The 15,288-nt window shown below is 30.2% G+C and overlaps 1 protein-coding gene across 1 annotated transcript in view; it reads right to left on the bottom strand.

Annotated features, from left to right (window-relative positions):
* Positions 1 to 15,288, bottom strand: part of PCLO (piccolo presynaptic cytomatrix protein) — a 349,327-nt gene that overhangs the window by 53,652 nt on the left and 280,387 nt on the right. The window contains 4 exon segments of the mRNA XM_039849076.1: positions 926 to 1,106; positions 2,944 to 3,015; positions 3,717 to 3,810; positions 13,280 to 13,404. Of these exon segments, the coding sequence (XP_039705010.1) occupies positions 926 to 1,106; positions 2,944 to 3,015; positions 3,717 to 3,810; positions 13,280 to 13,404 (472 nt within the window).

Here is a 15,288-nt window from a genome sequence, read left to right as displayed (position 1 = left end):
CCCTTATGACTCATTGCTCTCTAATGTGCAAAGAACCACTTTTCAATAGATATATTTTCTAAGAGGAGAGAAGGAAGCAATAATTAGGTCCAATATAAAAAAATGCATTTGATACTTATAAATAGTTCAGTATATCTAGGTAAGATACTGCATGGTTATCTCATACAGGGAGTAACTCAGTTTATGATGAATTAATGTTTTGTTGTAAGATAATTGGTAATGAATCGCTAAAGGAAAATTCATTCAAATGGGAATGCTGTGCATATTGCTAAACCCAATCTATACCAGTGCTTTTTAAAATTATATTAATCATTTTAAAAAATCATAGAATTAGCTTGAGTCCAACATTTAGAAAAAGTTTAAGTAAATTCTAGTATGCCAATTATTTTGATGACATGGGGAATGTGTTTTTGATATGATAAGCAGGATTCAAAATTATATATGTTCATCTGTTTTATATAATTTATGAGTAAGAGTATACCAATGAAAAAATAAGGATTCGAACAATTAGAAGAAATATATACAAATGGAAATGATAGTTTTGTCTAGTCAATGAACTGTTGCGGATTTTTATATTTTCTTTATGAAATACTTCAATTCATCGTAAAATCATATTATCATGAATTTTGAGAGCTTGAAAAGAACCAAAGGCTAATATAGCCCAACCTCCTTCATTTTACAGGTTGAAAAATGAAGAGTTAGAGAAATGAAGATCACAAAATCATAAACCTAATTATGTATTGATCTGAGACTAAATCCCATTTCTCCTGATTTTATATCTATTAGACTTTGCATGGTATTATATTAAATATTTTCCAATAGAATCCAACCTTTCAAAATATATTAATTATACAGGCATTCATATTTAAGAAGATACTGAGTGAACAAACAGACAAAAGTCTTTTCTACTTGAAATATCTCCTACCCTTGGATGGGTCAGGGAAGATACCATGGCTTCTGCTTTTGATGACAGATGGCTTTGGGGACTGCTGGCTGCTTTGACTGGAATGGGACTTGCCATGATCAATGCTTTCAGTTTGTTCTTTGAGAGGATACCACCTAGGAGTGTTATCGAGGTGAGATGTGCTAGATAAGTCAATCAATACCTGAAAAAAAGTATAGTATGTCATTACTTTTTTCTGTAATCTGAAATTTATTCAAAAATATAAGCCCAAGGATATAGTATAATCTTTAAGGACAATGAAGCCGTCTTTCTCATTTTTCTTCACCCATGATAATGCGTACAACAACTTGTGCATCCTAGATGCTTAATAAATGTTTGCATAAATTGAACTGTATAAAATCTTTGGCTATTAATTACATTTTTTGGAGATAATGTGAAAAGTAGAGTCAAAATTCAATCTCTTTATGAAATAAAGTTTTGTTAAATAGACACATTCTAGCCCTAAACTTGGCTAGCATTTCTGAAGACTGTCCAATCTCAGTTACAAAAAGGACAAAATAAAAAAGAATAAATAATTTGTAGCTAGTAACTTATTTTATTTTAAAATAACTTTCATTCACATTTGAAATAGGGATATGACTAACAATTTATGATGAGAAAGCATTGTGTCATGGCTTAAATAGCAACACTTTTAAAAAAATTCTTAGTGTTTCATTAATTATAGTATATTTTACAGTTGCTGGCATCTTAAATTTGATGAGAGATTTAAAAAAATAAAAACCAGCACAATGGAGACATGCTCTGGATTCATGTAAATATAATAAATTGTAAAGACTTCAATGAGTCAGTTTTTTGAAATGGGATCTTAAGTCAGATATAACCCTACATCCTAGAGTAGTGCTGTCCAAGATCAAGATTAGTCCAAGATTAGTCCAAGATTAGATCAAGATTAGCATGGACCATACAGGTGAAGGCTAAATGGTCTAATTTGAAGGGAAAGAAATACTAAGTCTAGGAATCAAACAAGGCCTCATGTCACTAGATTACACTAATGTTTTCTATTGTCTCTATCAAAAAGGATAACTATCATATTTTCATATTTTTTGGAGATGATTTATTTTTTAACATTAAGTTATAAATTCTGTTCTAAGCAAAAATCACTAAAGAAAAAATATGTTTTTTAAATATGATAGATAAGAAAAAAAAATCACAGGGTCTGACTTTAACGGATTTCATGATACAGTTAGGATACTTGTGAGTTCGTATAAAATTGTTTTTTTATTACTTCTAGTTTTGTTCTTAAGATACTTTGAGAGATTTTTTCATGGGACACTTGAAAGACATAGAATGTAAAATGTCACATCCAATCATTCATACATGCAGTGAGGAATAGCAGTTTAATAACCCGAAAACACATTTTAATCTATTTCTCTGGGTTACAGTCCTAACCTTACCCCCAAAGTTTGCTACAAAATATCTTGCTTTTATTATTATTTTCACATTGCTCTAGTATATCAATAGTCTTTGGAAACAAAAGACATCATTCTGTTTATAGCATCATGTTTAGTAGTGGTATTTCTATTTACAAAATATAGTAATTATCGATTGCCAAAAATATCAAATTCTAGAAAATGTGGCATTCTTATTCCTAGGCATGATGTTAAATAAACTTTGGCAGATAGCTGAACTTTTTTTTTTTCTAAATGTGAAAAAAGTAAAAAAATTCAGTTCATTTTATAATTATCTCAAATCTTTAACATAATTATTTGGATTCACAGCATATATAATCAGCTTTCTATCAAAACAATTAATATTTTATCTTGCTAATTAATTATAAAGTACATCAAGTGGCAAAGTAAAAAATGTTTATTGAGTTGCTATTCATCTACTCAAAGAGTAAATCAGAAAATAAACTCTATTCACCAAAGGACTTTATCCAGAAGTGGTAATCTTATAAACTTAAGAAATATGTTTTGCATCAAGCTTTAATTGGTGATTTACAACAAAAGAAAATAAGAACAAGGAAACCAGAGGCTCACCTCACCAAGAAAGTCATTGGAAGAAAATCTATCATAATCCCAGACTGTCACCTCCAGTGTTTTCTTCTTGAGCTACAGTTCAAATCAAAATGTCATTCATCCCATTTCTTATCACAAATTTTCATTATACTCATATTATAGACTCATTTATTTTCACTTTCTTGAATGCTTTCCATTTATATAAAAATACTTTAAATTTTATCTAAAATGATGTAGGTTTATATTAAATATTATGTAAAATATCAATGATTTTGTAGTCCAAAAGTGAGATCATAAGAGATCTCACTATTTTGTAAGCAAAATAGTAATTTTTCCTAATTTCCTGTGTTTTACTCCCATCTTTAAAAACAGAAATGAGAATCTATAAATACTTTCTCAACACAGAGAATTCATAGGTTGTAAAACTGTCTAGGTTATTCAGATAAAATATCTGGCTTAGAATTATTTTGGTCAGTAAATTGTCAAAATACATAGTAGAATTGTCTTATTTCTGCAGGTGAATTTAACTTATTTTAAATTCAAGAACCCACATTATACATTATAACTTATATCCAGTTTCACCTTTATAGTCAAGTTAGAAATCTTCCAGAGGGCAAATTATAAACTTCATTTTGAAAGAATTCTTTTGTAAATTGTTTCATATAGATATCTTATTCCTGTTCTATTTATATTTGTTTTCTCTCTGAATTTAAGATCACAATCTTTCAATAATTTTGTCATTACTGTTCTTATATTAGCCTAAATCCATCACATAGAAAATAATTATTGCATACCTGTTCCATGGAGATACTTTTATAAATTACTGTTTGATTCCACTCAGGATTAAGACTTTTCTGAACATATTTAGTCCTTCTTTTGTACTCAGCACTGAATTGGAAGAAAAGAAAAAGTTATCTATTATTCACCTTAACAAATGACTTCATAGTCAATCTGAAGGGTATGCAGACATTTTAAAATGCTATTTTGCTTTGAATCACTATGCAATCATCTCATCATCCTCATGTCTTAAACCTTATTTTAAGTTGAATGCACAATAAAAAATTAAAAACATGTTGAATGCCTTTAGTTTTATTTTCCCTAAAGTAGGTTTTTGAAGAAAAGCTTTTAGGTATTCTAATGATACTATAATTTTAGAAATTTACTCCTTCCTGAATTCAGGAGATTAGTACATGAACTATGTGGTAACATCAGTATCTTCTTGCCTCCTAAATAATAATTTGGTATTTAACTTAATAGTTTTGCATCAATTCATGTCAGAAAAGTCTAATGATTTTTTTCTATAAAAATTATAATAATTGTTTTGGCTGAGGAAAGAATGAAAAATGGCTTTTGCTATAGCTGAGATTCCATAAATATTTGTTACCTTATATTTCAAGTATACTCTGACAATCTTAGTAAAATAGGATATTCAACCCAGCTATAAAAGCAATTTTAATTAAATATAAATTATTGGTTTATGACAATAGCTTATGTTACAAATGATGAACCAAATCAAATTATTTCCTCATTCATTACAACTTCGGACATTTGAGTTTATCCTTGATTTGTTCATTCCTTCTGAGCAACAATTAGAAGCTTATATCCTACAGGTTTAAAAATAACTATTTCCAAAATCTATTCTAATTAAGTCTGACAGAACATATATAGCTGGCATCAGTCAGCTAATGGGGCTGGAATTATTTCTACTGGCGATGAGCCAATGGTGTCCACACAGACAAGGTCTTTCTCTAACGCTCACTGCCTTTTCCTGAATTTTCTGCCTTGGTTTATGTCTCAGGTCCCAGATAATACTAATTCCCGTGGGCACCAGAATCCTGAAAATCAGCCTACATGTCTGGGGTTCTTTCTTATACCTAGACTTCACAAGTTGCCTTTCTCTAAGGGGACTGAATCCTGACCTTTGATATGTAGTTCCATTCCCAACTATGGTTAGACTAACTCTTGCTATATTTCTTGTTTCAAGCATTGCCACGTCCTGAAATGCCAATTATTATTCCAGACACTAATGCCCCTAACCATTCTAGATAAAGCTACTGAGAATCACACTCCAGTTCATCACCCACTTTTAGAGATGTATCTATAGCCAAGAATTTTTCCTTTCTCTGGCTTCATTCCCTTTCTTATAAGCCATATGCAGGGGTAATAATTCTTAATATTGACTGAATTGGGGATCACCTAGGAATCTGAGTGGGAGGGTGGGACATGGGAAAACCAGCACTATAACTGCATTTCTCTTCCCACACTCCCAAGGAGATGTTGTTTTAATAGGTCCAGGGTAAGGCTTGAGCATCAGAATTTAAAAATCTCCTGGGTACAGTAATGTGTAGATAAAATTGAGAACCACTAAACTTATGTCTCCTAAGACCTTATCTTTCAGTGAACTGAGTCTAATTTGAGAAATAAAGCAGTACTCTTCTCACATGTAATCAACCCCCAAAAATGTACAAACATAAGAGGAGGATTTGATAAATTTGTCATTCAAGATAACAAAAAAAATAGGGGGGAAATATATATGCAATGATTTAAAGAAATAGGAAGTATAAATTTGTACACATACCTTTTTAGATAAATTTATCAATAGCTAGTGGTTTAAATTTATGTACCCAAAACCACAGAAAATTTCACTTTGACTTATTCTGTTTCCACCCTAGAGATATTCTCTCACTTATGCACAAAGAATTTGTTCAAGAACATTCACTGCAACATTGTTTCTAATAGATATCTTATGTTAATAAGATGATAAATAAATACATTATGATATAGTTATTCAATGAAATAGCAAGAAGTTAAATAAAATACCAAGATATGTCAAGATATATCTTCATATATTAAGATAGGTAAGTCTCGAAAAAATGAGCAAAAATTTGCAGAAGGAGAACTATAGTAAGTTATCATAATTTGAAGCAAAATCATGTGAATTGACACTGTAAATTCTGTATACTTGTACAACAAACATATCTTAATATCATGTCTCTTGGGAATTATAGCTATTTAATCCTACTTACTGACTATCTCAGGTAGACAGGGTTTCAAAGGGCTTTAGGATGTCTGTAAAATGTTTTATTAAAAAAAATGTCTGAAGTCTATACAACAAAATGTTAAGAGTTGATAAAACTGGATAGCAACAACACAGGTATTAAGAGTATTTTCTATAACTTTCAATAAGTTTGAAATGTTTTATAATAAAAAGTCAAGATTATTTTGGTAAACTATATCCCTTTATATTTTGTTTTGGCTTTGGTTGTTAATCTAGAATTCATGGCTATTCCTCTAGGCAGGTATCCTTAGAAGAAAAACACCCAATAGTATGAGTTTTAAAGTTTCTATTTGTTTTGGACTTTGTTATCAAGGTGATGAGATCATGGTAACAACATATCAAGAGTAAGATTCATAATATAGTGAATAGTAGTAAAATTGTTATTTTTTTCAAATTCTGAAAGAATTAAATGCATGTTTTTTTAAACAAGATGGACATTAATGTCAAATGCAAACTCACAAACTTTTATTAAAATTCTAGATATGTCTATATGTGAAAATAATCTGCATTATTGAAATGTCTTCAAAAGGATTTATTATTATCTCAATCTATAAATATGAATAATTGTTATTATAATTTTTCATATTTTAGTCTTTTTTTTCACTAACACATTTAGTGAAAAGTATTGAATGCCAACTTCATACTAGGAACTGTGTTTGTCTACCAAGATGAACTTATTTAATTGTATTGACATACCATTGTATATATGAGCTATGCATGAAAAACACTTTATAAAGTAAGTACATTAAAATAAAAGTAGCTAACATTTATTAAATGCTTACTTTTTCCCAGGCAGAGTTCTAACTGCTTTTAATGTATTAACTCATTTAATACTAATTAGTTGTCTATCATTTATTATTCTATTTTATAGATTAAAAAAAACTGAAGCTCAGAGGAATTAAGGCATGTTGGCAAGATTGCATAGTTACTAACCGGTAGGACCATAATTCAAACATAGGAACCTAAATAGTTGCTCTTAAACATGTCTATTTGAACTCAATTGATTGGACTCATCATAAAATGTAAATAATCCATCAGTTTTCTTAATTGTAGGCTTCATTAGCTAAAGTTTCAAGTTTGTCTTTGTTATACTATAATCTAAAGTTCTTTACCCTGATATAACTATATATATTTCCTATATGTTATATAAATAACATACAATATTTGTGTACATATAAATATGTAATTAAAAAATTAGTTCAGTTTTAGAGTTGCTTAGAAAAATTCTGAATGGTATATCCTAAATTCAATTGTGGGATAATTATTATATTTATTTTTGTCCAAATAGGCTCAAAAATTACTAAACTTGTTTGGGAAAATTTTAGATGTTCATTTTAAGAGTATCTTAATCTTATTGATGAGTTTGATTCTTCAGTTGTCTCTAGACTCAGGATATACATTGCCTTTAGAATTAATGAAGGTAAACACACTCTACTTGTGAGCCTGCCTCCACCATCCATGGTTGACCTTTGTAAATGTCAATGAAATCCTTTGCAGTCTTTGCACTTGAACTTCCTGACATGCAGATATGGCCACACAAAGCTATTTCTTTAGGAACACTTTTTTTTAATATAATTACCACGTACTGACCATCTTGAGCATGATCCCAATGGGCTGTATTGCCACCTTACGCAACTGAAAACTCCACAATTTTCATAGCCATATCACAGTTTATGGATTTACAAGTTGAAGATAGCCAGGTAAGCAGGGGGATTTTTGAATGTGAGCATAAATTCAAGTTGAGAAGCAAGCAGATCTCACTTTCCTTTTCCTTTTTGTCTAGGAAAACACTACATCCCCTCTTGGGAAGATTAGGCCACATCTTACAACAGAGGAATTTTCTACTAAGGGAAAATAAAAAGCCAATTAATCAAGACAAGACATGGTGGTTATAAAAAAATATTTAAATTTTCATCCCTGTGAAGTTTTAACTAATTTCTTTTTACTTTCATTTTTTGTTATTGGCCAGCTATTTTATCATTAGCAGATATGCTTTTAAGGCACTCAGAAAGAGATACTTGAAATTCAATGTCTCTGCCTTAAGCCAGCTGGAAAACAGTTTTCTGAGTTTTTCTTTTTAATTTTAAAAGAAATATTGAGAAAAAAGAATGGAATACAATGGCTTTCTTGCATTTAACTGTTATAGAATTATCTAAAATATCAAAAGTCTTCATTTCTTTTATTTTATCTGGTTTTCCTTTATTGAAAATATATATCTATTCCTTAAAAAAAATACATTGTCCAATAAAAAAATATATATAATTTTTCAAAATTACTCCTCTGAAGATGTTTAATTTAGAAACTCTGTTTTTCTGTATAATAGTGTGTTTGCAGACTGTCATTTTACTGTCTTCTTTGCTCCCTGAGGTCAAAGACAATGGCTGTGTTGTCAACCCTCACCCCAGCACCTAGAACAACGTCTAGAGCAGTTTGTGATAAATAAATTTTTATTGGATAGATCCTTAAAATATTCTTGTACTTTTTATCCCATTTAAAATTTATTGCAATGAAATATTTTTTGTCTTCAAATTATAAATACACACAACACCTGTGTCTGCTTTACATAGGTCTTGTAGAAAATTGTTTATGCTAACAAAGGTGTTTACAGAAACTCCAGCCAGGAATTAGGCTTACAGGTATCATTATAGATAAAATCAGCTTCGATCACAGTAAAAATCTTATTCATGGGAAAAAATAGTAGTTTATCCAATAGTATAATGAGAGAAAACCAGAATGAGGTTCTTCGGATATCCTCATTTCCATTTCTCAATTATCCAGGGACAAGTATAAAGTTCATGGACTATTCAGGCTCTTTCTTTATTTTTCTTTCACCTTATCTTGGCTGATGTTTGAGCTTTTGGAGCTTATGAATATATACCGATCGGAGGTGAGAAGAGGAAATGAAAGAAGACAACTGGACCAATGAAATGCTTATTAGTTAACAGGATATGATTTTTTTTTAATTTTAAGAATGACAAATGTAATACATTTTATTATTGAATAAAAAAAGTTGCTTGGTTTTCAGTATAGTTTGTTAAATAATTTGGTATAATTTAATAGCCCAAGCATTCTGTATCTCTTTTTTGGAGATGTAACTGACCATTGGCTACATGAAACTTATTATACATGTTACTAGAAATAACAGCAACTGCCATTTATTAGAGCTTATGTGCCAGACATTTTGCTTATCACTCTTGGTATATTACTCCGTGTATTTCACAAAAAGTCTGGGGGGAGGGGGGGCTCTATTATAAATTTTATTTAGTAGAAGAGGAAATAGTTTTAGAGAAACCTCACAACTTCTACTTAGCACAGCTGAAATTGAAACAAATGCTTTTAAGGACGTTACTCATTGGCCTCCTTAGCCTAACTTAGGATGTCAGTACCTTGTCATTGTATTTCTTTCTCACACTGACAGTTCTCAAGGAGATGATAAAAATGACTTCTAGATGAAAGATACGATGGGAAAGTGAATTCTAGATCTTTTAAATTGTAATCTAACACAACCCAGCCTATTTCAACCGTAATTTATACTTACAAAACATGTTCTCTTATAAGTTAAGTATAGACAACTATTATCATTCTGACAATTTCCCCCCAAGTTTCTCTGAATAAAAGATAAGAAGGTTCTGAATAAAGTGATTGATAATGTCTATTCTAAAATGACACTATCTCTTTGAAACGGCTAATTTCTTATGTCAGTCTGAGAGATCTGGATGGCATCCTGAGGTGAGGGAGCCAGTCATAACAAGGAACCTTTCACAGCATCATAGTTAATTGTTTGCCATAATTATATGACTGCAAGGAAACAAAAAGTTTTTAGGCATTATAAAGGTTGTGGTGACTAATTCTATTCTTTAAACTATTTAAATAAATTTATGCCTTTAAAAGTCAGAAACAACCTCTTTAGGGTATATCTTGTCAGAAATAGTAAAAATGTCAAATTTTAATGTCAAATTTGACAAATACAAATCCAGTACCATTAATATTCTGGGTGGGACTGAAATTCTCATCACCCTCTTATTACTGATGTACACGATTCTCCTCCTCAAGCAAATAACACATTTAACTTACAATGCGATGAGATGTGTAAAGGAATGTTTTTGGCTATATATCAAGAGATAGCATTAGCTGACAATATAATGATGCAATACGTTATAAACTCTATCGAATACAGAAAATGATTTCCTATTATTGGCAAACAAAGGATGCTTTTGTGTTGTTAAAACACTAATGCAGGCTAATTATGACATCCTATATTTCATAGTAATAATTTTGTGGTGCAGAAGGTATAAAGGCATGGAAATACTTCAATATCAAGACTAAGTGAGAGATGAAGACCAGACAAGTATTGTCTTTAAGATGAGATACACAACTAGTATTAGACACCGAGATCAGTTAATTCCTTTTGAAAAATGACTCTGGATTTCTTTATTTGTAATAGAAGACTTAAGAAAATTTAAGCCACGATTATCATGTGAGAAGTTAAATGAATTTTAGTATACAAATTATGAATGAAAACTTTAGTTGTATCTAATTGCAGGGCGATATTTCCTTATTGATATTCTTCTTTGTTTTTAATCTTTTCTAGTTTTCTATGTTCTTTTGTACACATCTGCTAAACCTTTTTAGTAACTTTGTAGTTGGAACAATTCGCTGTTAGCCTAATTCAATAGACCTAACATGTAGAAAAATAAAAATTACAGCCCAAGTTGAACTGCAGGTTAATGTACAAAAAAGGCAAAGAATATAACTGGACATTACAGCGTAGCTTGACTTTGAAAGAAAACCAACTCTACCTTGCATTCTGGACAACCATGACTTGACTGCATTGATTCCAAGAGCGAGAATGAAGGATATAATAGGAGAGTAGGAAAGACAGAAAGAAAAAAGTTAGGAACAGAAATAAGGAAGAAAATATGAGAATAATAATTAGAGGAACTATACCATAACATACAAATGACGTGAGGCAGAAAATAATCTTAGAACCAAAATGAAAATAATACCTCACCAGTGTAATAAACCCCAAGGCCTTGGTCACTGAAGTAATTAGGAGTAATTTAATAAAAGAATGAGGAATTGGAGTACGATATTGACTGCCTTTGGGCCAGATCCTATCAAGCAGGAAAATTTTGTTGGACAAATTGCATGAGGATGGCTTTAGGTGGAAAATTCACTCTTCATTTCACTATAGTTCCCATCTTTCCCTGTTTCTCACCACAGATTGGACTGACATATTCATGTTACCTGCCTGCCCTTTCTGGTTATTCAAGTTTATAATAATCTAATTGAAACGTAGTCCTGGAATAGATAAAATATAGGTACTCTCACATGGTTTAAAAAAAGTGATACTCCAAGATATTATTAGAGAAGATAGAAAATAAAAGAGTGTTGTATTTTCATTCATTAGCAAATGTTAATTACCTTTGGCAGTGATTTCTCCTTATCCTGTTGTATCATGATTAAATAACACTGAAAGTGTAATGACCCAAATTAAAGACAGAATGAAGTTATCAGTTTGTTGTTACACTCATGTTTAAAACATGCAGCCAAATTACTTTTATAACTACTTAAAGATATAAAGTAATTAACATAAAATAAAAACCTTCCTTTTCCTGCACTATATTGCTGGTTGGTAATCTCTATAAATGAAATCAATGAATTAAAACTAGAACAATATCAGCAATTCTGTTTCTAAATAAAATTATTGGGTAGGATAAAATTAAAGTCTGTATATTGAATTTGATATATCATGTGGCATTTTCCAAATTATTTCTAAGTATTATCTAATTTGATTTCCCTGATAAACTAAAAATTACAGCTCTGCCTCCTACGTTGGTTCTCTCGTGTCAACAAGGAAACTAAATCTCAAAGAATCAGTGACCTGCCCGTGGTGGTATAATTAGTAAATAGGAGATTCAGATTCAATTCTAATTTGGAACCAGTTCAAACAAACCAACTACAGTCATAAAATATATTTCTGTATGCTTTCAATGCTTTTAAATTTGTCGAGGCTTATTTCTATGGCCCAGAACATAGTTTATTGTAGTGAATGTTCCACGTGTACTTGAATAGAATATATATTCTGCTATTGATGGGTAGAATGTTCTACCAATATCAATTGGGACATCAAATCAACTAGGAAAATATGAGGCAATTGGGGAAATTAATAAATTAGTTAAATATTTAAAAATTATTATGATTACATGTGATATAATTACTTTTTAAATGAGATCTTTTAGAAATACATACTAAAATATATGCAGAAAAAGTTATAATAATTGACATATATTTTAAAATAATCTGTACAAAGGGAGTATGTAAGGGTAAAATAAAACAAGATTGCCTAAAAAATGATAATTGTTGTAACTGGGTAATGGGTAGGCGGTAGGTCATTATACTATTCTTTCCACTTATGGACAACAACTAAGTTTCTAAGTAAAATGTAACATTTGGATGTTACCCCTCAAGTTAAATGAAAAATGAATGAAAATAAAACCAGAGTCTTCAAATTACCAGTCCAAAACTTTAAAGTTTACCTCTAGTTGATTACTTATAGTTCCATTATGCTAATTTGGCTAACATAAATTGTTCGGATAAGGTATAGGATCTGTTAGGTACAAATCACTATTTTGAAACTACATTGAGTACTGATTTATGTATTAGAACATAACAATTTGCATTTGTTATGTGAAAATTAAATATCTCCAAAGAACACTTGCTTTATATGAATAGTTCATATATCACACAAGAGATTCAGAGATTATTTTCATTTATTTATCAAAGTCAGCATTTCAAATATTACTCTTGTTTTTTGCTAATTCTATAGTATTAAAACTTTTTTGAAATATGCATATAAGTAAGGATACATCTAATCATTTAATGAATATTTAATGTATTGGATAATACACATGTCCTATAAAATAAAACAGTAATTTATGAGTCCTTAAACACTGATTTTGTAAATAAATTTGGAAATGTGAGGTAATTCTTTAAATCTCCCACAAATAATTCCTTAAGTGATTTCACAGTCAATTTGATTGAACATAACAACAGTGGTTTCCAGAATTGAAATACTGATGTAGTCTCATAGAGGCACATTTTATTATGATCAGTAGAACCTCTAAGGTTTAATTTAAAAATTTTAATTCCACCTTAACTACAAGTCGTAATAAATAAATACGACATCTGAGTAAAACTAAGGAAAAGAATATTAAACTCTGAAATTAGAGACTAAAAGACACCATCACTATTTTTAAATCAGGAGATATAAGACTCAGAAGACGTTTCTTTACTTACCCACGCCCTGGAAGAAGATACACTTTAACAAAGGGGTCAGAATAACCATTGTTGTCTCGAGGGACCAGGTTTCTTGCTTGGAGAATATGTATTATGAGATTTCCAAGATCATAGTTGATTTGAAGCTTAAAGGGACAGCAATATATTTGGTGAATATTATTATTATTTTTTATGTAAAAAACCATATAATACATTACCATTCGATAGTTCACCAATTCTTATAGGAGGCATCAAAACTCATTTTCATTTTATTTGAAACTGAACAGACGTTAATGTCTAATTTAATTGGGAGCTCCCAGGCACATGTTAATTACTAGTAAAAGTGCTGTTCATTCTCTTCGCCGTTAAGTCCTGGTCTGGCCTTTCTAAAATTAATTTATAAGAAAAATCATGTAGTGAATGCTAGTTGCATGTTTAAACTAAATATTTGCTCTTAGGAAAACTGTAAATGTTGTTTAACATTCATGAATACAATTATCAGAATTTTGAAAATAAATTAACTAGTTGATAAATTTATTAGAAAATGTCTTCTGCATTTCATTGAATAATTAGCAGTCAGTAGAATTATTGTTTAAGAAAGCTTCAGTACTGAAATGCAAGAATATTTAAGAATGTGTAAAATGTATCTCTTCCTATATTATCCAATGTTAAATCTATAGTTTTTTTTCTGCTATGCCTGCTTTTCTAACAGAATGAGAGATTAAGATGATAAAATATTGTTTTTTAATTTAGAATCTGAAGAGGAAAGAGGCATTGACTCACAGATGCTTAATAACTGTTGTAAAATTGTCATTTAATAGTAAAAGATTTATATTTCTAATATTTGAGAAGCCTGAATAATTCAAAATAATTAAATTAACTAAGTTTTCTCCAAAATTGAAAGAATCTTTTGGCATTAGAATAAGACAATTCTGTTTGATGCCTTTTTGTTTATCAAATAACAAAAAGAAAGGAATCTGTATTTCATGGAGAAAATCCATAAATAAAAGTTCTAACATATTGTTATAATCATACAAAACAGATATACTATGGTTATGTTGAAAATGGTATAATTTAGATGAACTAAACTTTATTTAAAATTTCATAATTAAAATAATTTTTAATTTTAGCATAATTTTGATCTGGTTATATTTTGTGGCAGAATAGGAATCTTCAATCGCTTTTCCCAATACAGAAAAGCCTAGTCTGTCTGACCATGATGAAAGCATTGTGAAACAAAATAAAGTGCTATGATGACAGAGGAGAAATGGAACGTTCAGAACTGCAGTAACTGTGCTACAGTGGGGTACTGAAATATGCAATTATTCTGAAATTAATTTCATTGTGATTTAGATCAATTTCCAAATTTTAAAAGAGAAATTTTTCTCCATTTTCTCTTTTCGCTGCTAGCCTTAAAGTCCACTTTTAATTGAGAGGGCACCAAAATCTTTTTTTACTGAAATGAAAACGTGCAGGCTTCCCTAAGACAGTACTTTTCAAAATTTACTCTGTATGGTCTTAGAGAATGTTTAGAGTTGCTCAGAGGTTACATCCAAAGCAGTAACGAGATGCCCCCAGCAATCCTCAACCAGAACTACTGCAGCATTGGCAGATTCATTGTTTGGGTGTCTAGATAGTGTTTCATTTGGAATAGAGTTTTGTTAAAAAAAAAAAAAAAATGGAACTCATAGTCATAAGAAAATCACCCCCTCCATTATAAATACACACACACACACACACACACACACACACACATATATATAATCTCGAGTTAAGAAAGAATATTAGTAGTGTGAATTTCTACTATAGAATTAAATATTACTGCTCAAAGGAAAGGAAAATAAGAGCAAACAACAAGAACAACAAACCAAAAAGAAATAGCAAATATTGGTCCATAGCAAGGCATTTCAAAAATAAAATGAGACAGAGAGTGAGAGAACAAAAGAGAAAAAGGATTATGAAACAGAAAAGCTAGTATTTTCTTTGCTGCTTATGAAGCGAAGAAAGATCAGGGTCTGGCCTTCTAGAAG

The sequence above is a fragment of the Pteropus medius genome, unplaced genomic scaffold (assembly GCF_902729225.1).
Source record: "Pteropus medius unplaced genomic scaffold, Ma_sr-lr_union100, whole genome shotgun sequence".
Lineage (NCBI taxonomy): Eukaryota > Metazoa > Chordata > Mammalia > Chiroptera > Pteropodidae > Pteropus > Pteropus medius.
Note: the sequence above shows the minus strand (reverse complement) of the source record. Positions and strands in the feature narration are given on the sequence as shown.